A 13,865-nucleotide genomic window follows, 5' to 3' on the forward strand; every position below is an offset into this window, starting at 1 on the left:
GGAACAGAGGCCTTGTTCCCAATGCCTGACACAAACTAGGTGGTGACAAAAAATTGAATGATAATATTAGGAAGTGGGGCTATAGAGAGATTGTTGGGACAGAAGGGTGGAGGCTTCACGAATGGGTCAGAGTCATTATAGAAGAGAACTCAGAGAGACCCTTGTCCCTTTCATACTGTGAACAGTGAGCAGACAGCTTTCTCCGAGGAGGTGCTCGTGCCTGGGATGTCTCAACCTTCTGAATTGTGAGAAGCAAATTTCTGTGATGTGTATATGCAAGCTGCCAAGTTTAAGATATTTTGTTATACAGCTCCAGGGAGCTAAGACACTTCCCCAATTCCCAGTTACAATATGTCTTTATCTCCCTATCCCTGATACCACATAGTACTTGGAACAGAGTAACCTGTCAGTGAGCATTGCGGTGGGTACTTACTAAATCTGGTTGAGCCACTGTTAATATGAATTTGTTAAACTCTGGTTGTCGAAAGCTTATGTTGATTGTCTGATAATGACCAGCATTCCCTCTGAACTCTTAGGAACTCTGAAATATCATGGCTATGATGACCAAGGTGCTGTTCCTTTCTCTTTTCCAACTTGTTCTCTTTATGGATCACAACCTAGAATAGAGGTTAATCCGTGGCTTCTATTACCTTCTCAATTAGGAACATTGTCAGGTATCAAGACACATCAAACATTTGTCAGATCCTTTGCTTTTATTTATTTTTTTGTATTTTTTTTTTTAGAGACATAGTCTCACTTTATTGCCCTTGGTAGAGCACTGTGGAGTCACAGCTCACAGCAACCTCCAACTCTTGGGCTTAGGTGATTCTCCTGCCTCAGCCTCCCAAGTAGCTGGGACCACAGGCACCTGCCACAACACCTGGCTATTTTTTGTTACATTTTGGCCAGGGCCAGGTTTGAACCCGCCACCGCAGTATATGGAGCTGGCGCCCTACTCACTGAGCCTCAGGTGTTGCTCAGATCCTTTGTTTTTAATAGACTCAGGTTTTTCCCAGCGGATCATTGAAATTCCTCTTCCATTTATTTATTTATTTAGACAGAGTCTCAAGCTGTTGCCCTTGGTAAAGTGCTGTGGCATCATAGCTCACAGCAACCTCCAACTCTTGGCCTTAAGCAATTCTCTTGCCTCAGCCTGGGACTACAGGCGCCCACCACAACGCCCGGCTATTTTTTTGTTGCAGTTGCTTAGCAGGCTTGGGCTGAGTTCGAACCTGCCAGGCTTGGTGTATGTGGCCGGCGCCCTACCCACTGAGTTACGGGCTCTGCCAGCAATTCCTATTCCTTTTAGATACAGTTTTATAATTTCCATTGGGAAATCAGGGAGAAAATATGACACCTTAATAGGTACTTGAAATTGGGCAAGGGGTTTGATATATTTGAGGTTGTTTTCTCATATGTGGACAATGATAGTGCTGTAATGATTTCATGAATGTTAAATGAGGTAATATATGTAAACATGCCTCATGTATTGCCTGGCTAAGTGCAAGTTACAAAGTACTAGTTACCACTTAAAAGAGTGTCAGTTCCATGCCAGGTATGGTACCATGACCATATATCTTTCCCCTTTTTACCTACTTAAAAAAAAATAGCCTCTACCTATAATTCAAAACTGCATCCAATGCCCATCTGCCACAGAAACTATCTTGATCTCCTATTTGGGGGCCCTTTAGCTCTGGGGCACTGCCTATGGATAGGCTTTTAGTTTTATTGATTTCAGTGTTGGAAGAATGAGCCTTCATCTCTCTAATTCATAGGGATTTGTTTTTAAAATGTTCTTCAAACTCAAGGGCTTATTGTTCTTAAATTTCCACAACCGACCTACAAACTCTGTTTACAGTTTACTGCCATGAAGATTCAAGACCCTTGGGATCTGTAGGCAAGAAGTAGGTTCTGGTTTTGGCTGTCTGATCTGAAAGTAAAATGAAACAGAAAACCTGATGAAAGTGGTCTGGGAGACGGCCTGAATTGCTCTGCCAAGCCCCAAGAGTCCTTCCTATTTTCCAGGATACAGAAGGTTTTATCACACAGGGATTGGTGGAGAGAGGTCCACAGCACGACTCAAACACTTCAGTCCTCCTGTTCATTGTCAGTTTCAGAGAATGACTTGGTGACTTGGGAAACAACTTTGAATGCACAGACCTGAGAACTGAATGTCCAGGTCAGTTGCTTTTCTGCAGATCCAGATGTTTTGAAATTTGCTTCTCTGCAGAACTAATCTAACTCTTTTTTTTTGTTGTTGTTATCAGTAAATAGCACCTTTTTTTGAGATACGATTTTGAGATATAATTTATCTATCAAAAAATTCACTCTTTTAAACTGTACATTTTAGTGGTTTTTAATATATTCAAAAACATATTAAATATATTTGACATAGTGGGTTGTGCAAACAACTCCATTATGTAATTTTAGAACATTTCATCTCTCCGAAACAAACACTCCTACTCAGCAGGGTCACTCTTCTGTCCCCTGACAACTGCTAATCTACTTTCTTCCTCTGGAGGTTTGCAGCTTCTAGACATTTCATATAAACGGGATCATTACAATGTGTGGTGGCTTCTTTCCCTTTGTATTGCTACAAAGTTCATAATGTTGTAACATGTATCAGGACTTTATTCCTTTTTATTGCATAATAATATTACATTGTAGAGGTACACCTCATTTTGTGTATCCGTTCTTTAGTTGATAATGCTGCTGTGAGCATTGCATTCAAGTTTCATGTGGAAATACGTTGACTTTCTCTCGGGTATATATTAATATATCAAGGTGGAATTTCTAGGTCATCGGGGTAACCCTAGATTTAACAGTTTAAGGAATTGCCAAACTGTTTTCCAAAATGGCTGCACCATGTTACAATCTGTTTTTCTACATCCTTTCTAACACTTGTTATTTTCTGTCTTTTTAATTGTAGCCATTCTAGTGGGTATGAAGGGTGTCTCCTGGTTTTGATTCGCATTTTCCTAATGACTAAGGATGTTGAGCAACTTTGGTCCTTATTGCCCATCTGTGTATCTTCTTTGGAAAAATATCTGTTCCGATCCTTTGACCATTTCAAAATACTACATTAGCCGTCCTTTTATTGCTGGATACTTGATCCTTGTCAGATACATTATTTGCAAATATTTTGTCCCATTCTGTGGGTCATCTTTTCACTTTCCTACCATGTTGACAGCAGTGTCTCCCCGTCCATGAACATGGGGGTCTTCCCATTTACTTAGCTCTCCTTTCATGTAGGTCAGTGATTCTCTCTAACTATTAGTGTACAAATCTCATTTCTTTTGTTAAATTGATTCCTAAGTATTTTAGAACTTTTGATACTATGGTGAATGTAATTTTTTTCTTAATTTCCTTTTAGATTATTCATTGTTAATGTATAAAAATATAACTGACTTTTTATATACTTTTCTTGTATCAAGCAACCTTCCTGAACTTATTAGTTTCACTTGATCTTAGCCAAATGGCCAAGACACGATTTATTCATTAGTTTCAATAGATTTTTTGTGTATGGATTCATTAGGATTTTCCTTTTCTTTTTTTTTTTTTTTTTGAGACAGAGCCTCAAGCTATCCCCCTGGATAGAGTGCTATGGCATCACAGCTCACAGCAACCTCCAACTCCTGGGCTCAAGCGAGTCTCCTGCCTCAGCCTCCCAAGTAGCTGGGACCACAGGCACCCACCACAACACCTGGCTATTTTTTGGTTGCAGCCATCATTGTTGTTTGGCGGGCCTGGGGTGGATTCGAACCTGCCACCTTAGGTGTATGTGGCTGGCGCCTTAGCCACTTGAGCCACAGGCGCCGAGCCAGGATTTTCTCAATACAAAGTCATGTCATCTGTAAATGGAGATAGTTGTCAGTGTATTTCTTCCTTTCAAATTTGGGTGGCATTTATTTGTTTATTACTCATTTATTTTCCTAATGACTCTGACTAACTGAAAGTATAATGTTGAATAAAGTGGTGAGAGAGAACATTCTTGTCTTACTACTGATCTTAGGAGAAAAGCATTCAGTCTTTCACCATCAAGTATGATGATGTAAGCTATGGGGTTTTTTGTATCAGCCTTTAACCAGGCAGAGGAAGTTGCCTTCTATCCCTAGTTTGTGGAATATCACCAACAGTTGTTTGATTGCGAGGGGAATCACAGAAAGGGCAATTTTGCTTCCTCCCAGAGAGTACCGTTTATGCTAATGAGCATGTGACAATACCGTTCCAGTACCCAGCTAGACTTCCTTTCAGTTTTGAGTTCAAACGCATTTGTTGAGTTGAAGCTTAACTTCTTGGGACTTTCCAGTCGAAATAGAGGGTCTTTATTATTGCAACTGCAACCTGTCCTTCAAAAATGTTTCCATACTCATCCCACCCTTTGCCAAATAAAAACTGCTCATGTTCTTATGAAGTTAGGGAGAATGTGAAAAGGGTGGGGTGTAACTTTATTAACTTTAATCTACCTATAACCGCTCCATAAGTAAAGGGACTTTCCTAGAACCTATATCACTACCAGGCACTTTGGAAAATGCTGAGAACATGATAGCAAATGATGAAGACTTTATCCTCCTGTGTAGCTAATAGTAATGGTGATACTTGCTTGTTTTTTATGTTTCAGATCTGAGCGACTCGCTTAGCACCCATGATGTCAGTTGCTCTTCATATTAACCCTGGGTGGTAGAACTATTATTATTTCTTTAAAAGAAGCCCATATTTTAGAGAAGTTCAGCAGGATCTCATGCTGAAGAGGGCCAGACTCAAGTCTGTTGAACTTTAGAAGCCATTTTCTTAGCCCCTCTAACATTTTTTTTTTCCTTCTGTTCTCTGGGAATTTGGGCTCTTTTTGCTGAAACAAGAGATACTCAAAATAACAGGGAATCCTAGAGAGACAAGAGACAAATCTCCAGGTTCTTGAAATGAGAATGGTGCAGGAGGTGCTGCAATTGTGAGGGGGTCTCCCCCGAAGTTGCAGAGACTTGGGAAGGCTATGGATTACTAAGATTCGGATGAGATCAAAAGAAAAAGGAGGGCTAGGTGACTGGGAAATAGCGTGAGCAGAGCATGGTGCAAAATGATCCTGGACTCCTTATAGGAAGGGCTTGTCTGAAGTGTGAGTTTCTGACACTCATCAATGCAAGATTTGGTCTGGGAGGTCAGGTTTTGGTGTGTGTGATAATATCTGAATACTACAAGGAAAGGATTGGATCTAGAATAGTATTTAAATCATGGAACTAACTTAGCTATTGAGTTTTGTTTGTTTGCTTTGACTAATTGCACTCCTTGACTTTCTGGGTTTCTGTGAAGGTGTCCCAGGGAGTAGGAGGTGGCTGGTTAGATGGGATCCTGGTCCCCTCCATTGGTATTCATTTCGAGCTTTTATTTGCAAACAAAGTTTTAATATTGATAAAAAAGTACTAAAACCCACTGAGTTAGCTCAGTAACCCTACTTGACAGAGGAAGCAGCATGGGCTTGCAGAGACAGCTAGTTAGAGGGAAAGCATGGACCACAATTCAAGATTCTTGGTGGCATGTAACCTGTGAGGTGGAGGGTGCCTGGTCCTGCTGGGCATCCTTCAGAGAGGATGCCTTCGGAGATACCATAGGCATGGAGCTGCCTAAAAAGCAATCACAGACAATATGGTAATGCAGCAGAGAGAGCACCTTGTTCTATGTGGAGAGGAGGGAAAAACCGGGGAGGCCTCAGAGCGGAGTGCACCTGACTTGAATTTTCATAGGGATATTGAAGTTGGCCAGGGAGATTAGGTGGAGAAGGGCATTCTAGGTGAAAGTAACTACAGATATTAAGGAATGGAGGTGTGAAAAGGCACAGCTCAATCAAGGAGCAGCAAATATTTCTCTAATTAAGAAAACTTAACATTTATTAAGTATTAGTCTGTGCTAGGCATTGTGTTAGGTGATTTTACATGGATTATTTCTTGTAATACTCTCAAGAATTCTATGAGATGGATACAGGTGAGAAAACTGAGTTTTAGGATGGAGAAGGAATTTGCCTAAAGGTCATATAAGGCCTCACAGTTAAACAGTGGTAGAGCTGGGATTTGAATGCAGGAAGATTATTTATTATTCAAGAGCAGGTTGAAGTTTATTGTCTAGGTCAGTGGTTCTTAAACTTGCAACAGAATCACCTGGTGGGGTTATTAAAACACAGATTCTGGGCTTTACCCCCAGAGTTTCTGATTTAGTAGGTGTGAGACAGGTCCCAAGGATTGGTATTTCTAACGAGTTTCCAGGTGATTCTAACCCTGCATGTCCAAGGATTACACTTTGAGAACTGTTTTGATAGGAAGCTACTGAAAGCTTTTACATTTAGGGGGAAAATCATCAGATTTGCATTTTAAGTAGCAAAGAGAGCAAACAGGAAGAGCAATTACAAGAGGACTTTCTAATGTATGTCCAGAGGAATGAAGGTGAGGGCCGGACCAAAAAGTTATCATATAGGAAGGTAGTTTAAGTCCTGTGTACTCAGCAAGCGCTGATAAATATTGGCAATAGTTGAATTATTAACTAGAATCTATAAGCACAGTGTCTGATGAGAAGCAAGACGTAAAAGATTATAGTAGAACAAAAACTGGTCTTCAGATTCTGCTGAAAAGAAATGAAGGTGGGAGGGTGGACCGGTTATTTAGTCGATGCGTTTTGGGCGTGGGGAGTGGAAGCCTTCGTGTGGTATGATGGAGTGGAAGGAGGACTCACTGCCTCAAGAGACTGGGTTTTTAGACCTGGCTCCGTCGCTCATTCTACCAATTTGGAGACTCACTCCTTGGACCCCAATTCTTCATCTGTAAGTGGAATTAACAAGAGCTTCTCAGCCTGCCTTGTGAGTCTGCCAGGTGAGGGATAGGAGTCTTCATGTTCATGGTGAAATGTTTTGTGAAATAAGTTCCCTCCCGTTATCTACTCACGACCCCAAACTAAAACCTTCATGGGGCTGCCACACGAGCCACTGGTGACTCGGCTATCCAGATTGTTACAGACATCTCCATTTGCCTGGACAAGGAGCATAAAAGGTGTCAGAGTAGCTGAAAGAAACAGTTAAATTACGTTTTACTTCTTAACATGTTATAAGCTAGAGTTAGGAAGAAAGCTGAGTGATTTCCTGGGATAATGCTTTATAAATGTTAATTATAAATACATACATTTTAGTGTTTAATGTCCAATATAACATTAACATTATTATTGTTGTTGTTATTATTTGAGACAGTCTCCCTCTGTTCCCCTAGGTAGAGTGCCATGGTGTCATAGCTCACAGCAACCTCAAACTCTTTGGCTCAAGCAATCCTCTTGCCTCAGCTTCCTGAGTAATTGGGACTACAGGAGCCCCCTACAATGCCCAGCTAGCTTTTTCATTTTTAGTAGAGACAGGATCTCGCTATTGCTCAGGCTGGTCTTGAACTCCTGAGCTCAAGCAATCCACCCACCTCAACTTCCCAGAGAGCTAGGATTACCTGGCTCAGGCTGGTAATCCTGACCTATAACATTATTCTGCAGGCACCTGACCTATAACATTATTCTAAATCAATTGCTTTCAATGATTTTTAGAGGTATTGACAAATGTTTTAAAACTGTTAGCCAATTCTAGGATGTTAGCAGACAGATACAGATCTCTATAGTGCTTATAATCCAATCAAAATTTAAGAAGGGACTTCACGTATTTGGTCATCACAATGGTTAGGTAGTTATTAATACAAGAGTTACACCTTACTGCCTTCTTGCCCTTTGGCTCCCATACCCAGTTCATTAACAAGTTTTTTCCTAACTCTCCTGCTTTCTCCCTTCCCATTGCTGTCACAGCCTCCTTGGTGCAAGCCATCACGATCTCTTATCTGGATTCCTGCCAGAGTTTCTAAACTGATCTAGTGTATTCATCTCGACATCTCCCATTCATATCTACACTGTGCAGAGATTAATGCTTCAGAATCTGATTAAATCTCCACCTGCTTAAGCCTTGTAAGATCTTCCTATTGCTTTTATGGAAAAGACAATGGCATCTACCGTGACCCCCTGTGACCAGCCTCTGCCAACCTGCCGTCTCACTTCACTCTACTGACTTTTGTTCTCCGCACACTGGTCAAAATAGCTCCTCTTTGCTTGTGGATGTGCAGTGCCTCTATGCCACACAGAACTTGGCTTCTGTGGTTTGGAATCTGAGCTGGAATCTACTTGATATCCATCAGTAGTCCTCGATTGTGGCAGCAATGGCATCAGCTTGCTTCTCTATCAACTGTCAACATTTTCTGCTCAATTTAGATCGGTAAATCTCTTTTGTAAAGATTGTTGCCCAATATTTATTCTGAATTTTCTCATAGTCCTCAACCACAGCACAATTTTAAAATAAGACTTATAGAGTTTAAGATAGAATAGGAAGAACATCTATAGGGGCTGTTTTTTCACTGCTGCAGTGTTTGTGCCCTAGTCATTATTAAATGATAAAACCGATCATCATGGGGTCAATAAGGATCTAACTTCATACATCGTCTTAGAATTATTCTGGGAATAATGGTAAGTCAAGTCATGTCAGTTTGCATAATGAGAAACTGATATAGACAATGTTCCAACCAGTTCCTGACAACTTCCTAATTACTGCAAGAAGCCAGAGTGACAACCCCAAATCTCACTGTTTACCCCTTTTATCTAATCAGGGCTTGCAGTGAGGATTTATGGAAGCATTTCATGAAAAGATAGCCTGTGCATTTATATAAATGCAACTACTGTATTGCAATTAAGCAATACACACACTGCTGCTTTGTGCAACTAGCAAAGTAAATAAAATACCACTCCGCAGCTTACAGTTTGGAGATGATTTCTGTGGAGGAATAGCCATAGTTTCTCATTAAGAGATCTAAACTTTAATGCCCAAATAATAGTGAATACTATTAATAAGACATTAAAACTCCATTACGAAACAATTCAACAGGCAATTCAACGTGCAAAGCACATACTAATTCAGGATAGTTTATTCTAATGTCCCACTTTTCTAAATGTGGTCCTTATAGGACTTGCATTGAAATATCCTATTGTGCCAGTTCCTGTTTGGCCCCTGAACTCCTCTTTCTTCTCCCCACCCCCTAGACCTCATGAATCAGAATCTCAGGGAGTAAACACCCAGCATAAAGATCAGCCTTTTAAATAAGCCCCCAGGGTGGTCCTTATGTCCAATAAAGTTTGAGAACCGCAGAATGATTTCTAGGGGCTGAGACTGTTGAAAGATTTGTTTATAGTTCTAGGTTTTCTTCTGCCAGGGGGCAGTGTTCTCTGAAATATGGCTGGGTTAATAACCCAGGCTGTAAGTTAATTTTTCAGTCTTTCTCATGAACTTTCTTATTTACTGAGCCAGCTGCGTGTGACTGTATGTGAAAATCTTAACACCATACCAAGTGAACTTTCTTTACTTTCTTTTCAAGGTTAGAAGGGAATTTTTAAAATTAAATTATAAAATAGATCATGTATACATTAATGCATTTATGGGGTACAAGGTGCTGATTTCATACAGAATTAGAAGCGTTTACATCACACTGGTTAATAGATACTTCATCTCGTTTACTTAATTATAGTGTTAAGACATTTATGCTCTATACTTAATAGATCCGACATGTTGAACTTTCTTAAGTTAGTATTTTCATAAAAGGTTTTAGACTATACTCCACTTATTTTAGTTGAATCTCTCACCCTACTGTCTCATTCTCAGGCTTTTTGGTTTTCTCAGGTTTAGCTAAGGAGGGGCTGTGGCATCTTGCAGTTGATTTGACACCCTGAGGTAGAGATTTTGGTCATCCTTCTGATAGTTAATTTATACTAATAATTGTGATGTAAAATTCTGTTTCCCTGTGGCTGACTAGGTGCTGTGTGAGTGCAAATGCATGCTTTTGTGTATGTGTGTGTTAATAAGTTCCTGATGCACAATCAGATAAAGTTCTGTGGCAGAATGGTTAACAAAAATAGTGGTTGAGCCCAACCCTCTTGGATAATGGGTAACAGGTGCTGTACAGAAGCCAATTTTGGATTAATTTGCTTATTACAGCTTTTCCCTCCTGCACAGCTAATCTGCAAGTCAAAGAAAAAATTAATGGATGGCGTTCAGCTTCTGCATGTTACTGTTTTTAAGGGATCCCTCAATTGTCCTCAATCTGGGTTTCTACAATCAACTCTCAGACAAAGTCAAAAGTTGCTGGACTCTGGCCAGGTCTAGGGAGGTTGCAGAAAAGAGGCTGCCACCTTTAAGGACCTTAAGGACCTTTGGAACACTGTGGCATGCAATGAAATAACAGGATTGCCAAGATGTTTTCCTTTTGCGTTTATATTAATAGTTTTCTTCTAGAATGGCAGGTTTGCATTTTGAAATCTAGCATAGATAGTAGAAAAATCTTTTTTTTTTTTTTTGAGACAGAGTCTCACTATGTCACCCTCAGTAGAGTGCTGTGGCATCATAGCTCACAACAACTTCAAACTCTTGGGCTCAAGCGATTCTCTTGAGCTCAGCCTCCCAATAGCAGGGATTACAGACACCTGCGACAACGCCTGGCTATTTTTGTTGTCGTTGTTGTTGTCATTGTTGTTTAGCAGGCCCCAGCTGGGTTTGAACCCACCAGCCCTGGTGTATGTGGCTAGCACCCTAACCACTGAGCTACAGGTGCTGAGCTAGTAGAAAAATCTTCTATGGGGTTAACATCTTTTATAAGCCATGCTAAAGACCCAAGTCCAAATCAATTCAGTATGGTGCACAGACTAAGGCAAGAGACTTGCATAGAAAAATTTATAAGCCTGCCATCTCTGCAAGGGTGCAAAACTACAAGGATTTGAGAAAGGCACCTTTAAGTTTGGCAGTATATTTTCTTTTTTTTTTCCCCTTTCAATTAGCTGTTACTAAACTCTAGAATCCATAATGAAACCCAGGCCTACCATACAATCCACTATAAACAAGTCCTTGCTTTGTGCTATCATGTTTTATTTGAGCAGAGCCACTACCCCCTTAGTAATTTGTTACATGGTAAGTCTCCTGGTTGTTTATATACGAACACATGCTCTGCGCAAGAGGGATGGTCACTGGGCCTGCGGCCTGGTAAGGAAAATGTCAAAAACAAACCCTTCCTGCATTTGAATCCTAAAGGCATATGGTATTTAAACAACTCTCAGATTTAGAGGTCTTGCTTTCCTCTTTCCAGCGTATCCTGGTTGCCAAATTGCTTAGCAAAGTAACTTTCGCTCTCACAGTGGCCTCAAAGGACGTAGTGTTTGGTGCCTAGATGTTAATTTACCTGCGAAATAACTAGGGAAGCAATTCTTTACATCTCAATTCTTGCTGCCATTGAGATTTCCTTCCTAAATTCAATTGCTGATAAAGCTTTTCTACTGCTCCCGGCCTCCCCCCTCAAAAAACAACCCCCCAAACAAGCCTGAGGGTTTTTTCAGGAAGAAGAGACAGAGACTGGAGTTATTTTGTCTTTCTTAGAGGGCACAGGACCTCATGCTGCTTAGCTGGCATTCCCAGTATTTTGATAAAAGTTACTTCTCTGAACTTGAACGTGGGGAAAATAATGCTATCTTTTATGCTAGTTACAATTTCGGGAGATTTCATCGTGAGAAACATTTGAGGAGTCAGAAGTAGCTGAGAATGTGGTAATAGGGAAAGGGTCGTTCAAACTGCCAGCAAAATAAATACATGGGAAAGACAGGAAAGTTATTAGGTTTATAAATGACAAAACTCTCCTTGTTTAAGAAAAAAATAAAGTTGAGAGGTTGACGGCATTGAATAACTACATTGTAAACCTTAAAAGCTTAAAGCTGCTAGGAACCCTTGCACAGCCCCGTTTCATTTTTATCGGATAAAATACATTTGGTTTCTCTTTGACAAACCATGTTTTTGTGAGGGAAGGAAAATGAACACGCACTGTTATTGGCCACAGCAACACAAGAAACCCTCCTGTTGCCAGAGGATACCACATGAAAGTGACTGCGGGTTAGAGGAGGGGCCGGGGAGGGGGTGGGGAAAAGGAAAATGATATCTTCAGCCTCTTCTGCTGAGAGCTGCGATTTGTGAACTCACTGTGATGAAATCAAGCTCTGGACAAATCAGACGAGCCTGTCAACCTCCCAGGTGGGACTGCCTGTAGTTAACAGGCTAAACTCAGAGCCCCCAAAGCAGTGCATTCAGTGGGAGCAGGGAGAGCACGCTGAAAGGCTTTCCAAGAATCCCCTGACATGGCAAGGACTAGCTCGTTCAGGCTGTACCAGGTGAGAGAACGGTGGCCTGACGGGGGACTGCTTCATCTCCGGAGTCAGTGACTGATCTGGATTTTCCTTTTTGTTGTTAAGCCAGCACCTGATGATGCATTTTGGAAGTTGCAGGATTGGGCGGCGATGTTGAGGTTATCTGAATTGCCTCCATGCCATTTGATTGAATTCTGTCTGGCTGTATGTGACAACTCGCTCTCTTTATCCTCTTAGGTAATATCCCTGTTCACCTTTGCTGTCGGAGTCAATATCTGCCTGGGATTCACTGCACATCGAATTAAAAGGGCAGAAGAATGGGACGAAGGTCCTCCTACAGGTGAGGTAGCAGCTGTTTGTGCATTTTTAATTCTTTAAAAATATTATATACCAAGTGATCACAAGCTCATTCATGACTTTATCTTTAAGATAATCATGCAGCATAACTAAGTTAGACCTAAACTTCCATGGGATAAGACCACCTGTGTGTATGGTTCAGAGGAGAGAGAGTTTTAGTTAGAGAACATTTGTGATGGTCTCATGATAACTGGCTATTTAAATCTTTGTACTCTGAAGCTTATAAATGTTAGGATACAGTTGAACTCTTCCTAGACAAGGCTAAAGCAGAAATGGGGGCGAACAGGTGTTGGTTGAATATTGGAGGTAACACAAATACGGTCTGCTGTCATGTGATGGAAGATACAGTATTTGCCACCAGAAAGTTCTGACCTAGGAAAAAAGAGGACTAGAAGGAAAAGAAGACAGTGGACTGTCTTTTTAAAACTTCAGAAATTTAGGACTTTAAGATTTACCTACACATGAGGGAGGAGGTGCTTAAAGAGTTTACAGGGTTGATTTGTACTGACTGCGTTTTCTTTTGGCATCAGAAAGGTAAGTTTTAATGGTGCACCTTGACTAATAGAACTGGAGGGAAAGAGTTTCTTTGCACAATACACTGCATCATAACTAGTGTGGGAATTCTTATAAAGGAGCTCCTTGTGCAGACAGAGGGGCCTTCACTGACCCGGTCTTAAGAAATGAGTTGGTTAATTTCCTGGAAATCAGAGCTGCTCATGGTTTTAGGAATAAAAATTACATTTTAGGTAATGACTACTCTAGGGACCAATGTTTTCTTGACTTTCCTCAACATCCCAGGATGTTGGTCTATCTTGCTGTGAATTGTGTGTTTGTATTTCTGGATCTGACTATTATGAAAGACCATCACCTGTCTCTGTTAGCCATCCCAGGATTTCATCATTAACCTAGTTATGATATACACATGAGTGAAATAACAAATCTTCCTTACAGCAAATAAGCTACTTTTGAGATATGTCAAATAAGTTGAAAGAAGAATATTAGAAGTAGGTTAGTGAGTTGAAGTGGGTATGGCTGGGGGATGAAGGGTAAGGAAATAGATAAAATTGCAGCTCCAGGGAGACAAATGGAATAAATGGCTGTGCTCTGTTGAGGAGGAAGAAGAAAGAGGAGGGCTGGGTTAGAGAATGCTGCTTTTCTTCCTAGCAAAGACTCTTTCAAAGGCTTCTTTTTCACTTTCACTTACACTGTGACTGAACAGACAGGAGATCAGATCCTTAGTATGGTCAGGTGGGTAAGCTAGCAGTTTAAGAGTTACCTGC

General features: G+C 40.7%; 1 protein-coding gene across 4 annotated transcripts in view; it reads left to right on the forward strand.

Moving 5' to 3' along the window:
* The window catches only part of ENPP2 (ectonucleotide pyrophosphatase/phosphodiesterase 2), a 109,155-nt gene that overhangs the window by 19,614 nt on the left and 75,676 nt on the right, over positions 1 to 13,865 (forward strand). For all 4 annotated transcript variants that reach the window (XM_012810391.2, XM_012810396.2, XM_023517202.1 and 1 more), the window contains exon 2: positions 12,466 to 12,568. In XM_012810391.2, the coding sequence (XP_012665845.2) occupies positions 12,466 to 12,568 (103 nt within the window). The remainder of the gene's footprint in view (positions 1 to 12,465; positions 12,569 to 13,865) is intronic.

The sequence above is a fragment of the Otolemur garnettii genome, unplaced genomic scaffold (genome assembly GCF_000181295.1).
Source record: "Otolemur garnettii isolate 467f Iridium unplaced genomic scaffold, OtoGar3 scaffold00004, whole genome shotgun sequence".
NCBI lineage: Eukaryota > Metazoa > Chordata > Mammalia > Primates > Galagidae > Otolemur > Otolemur garnettii.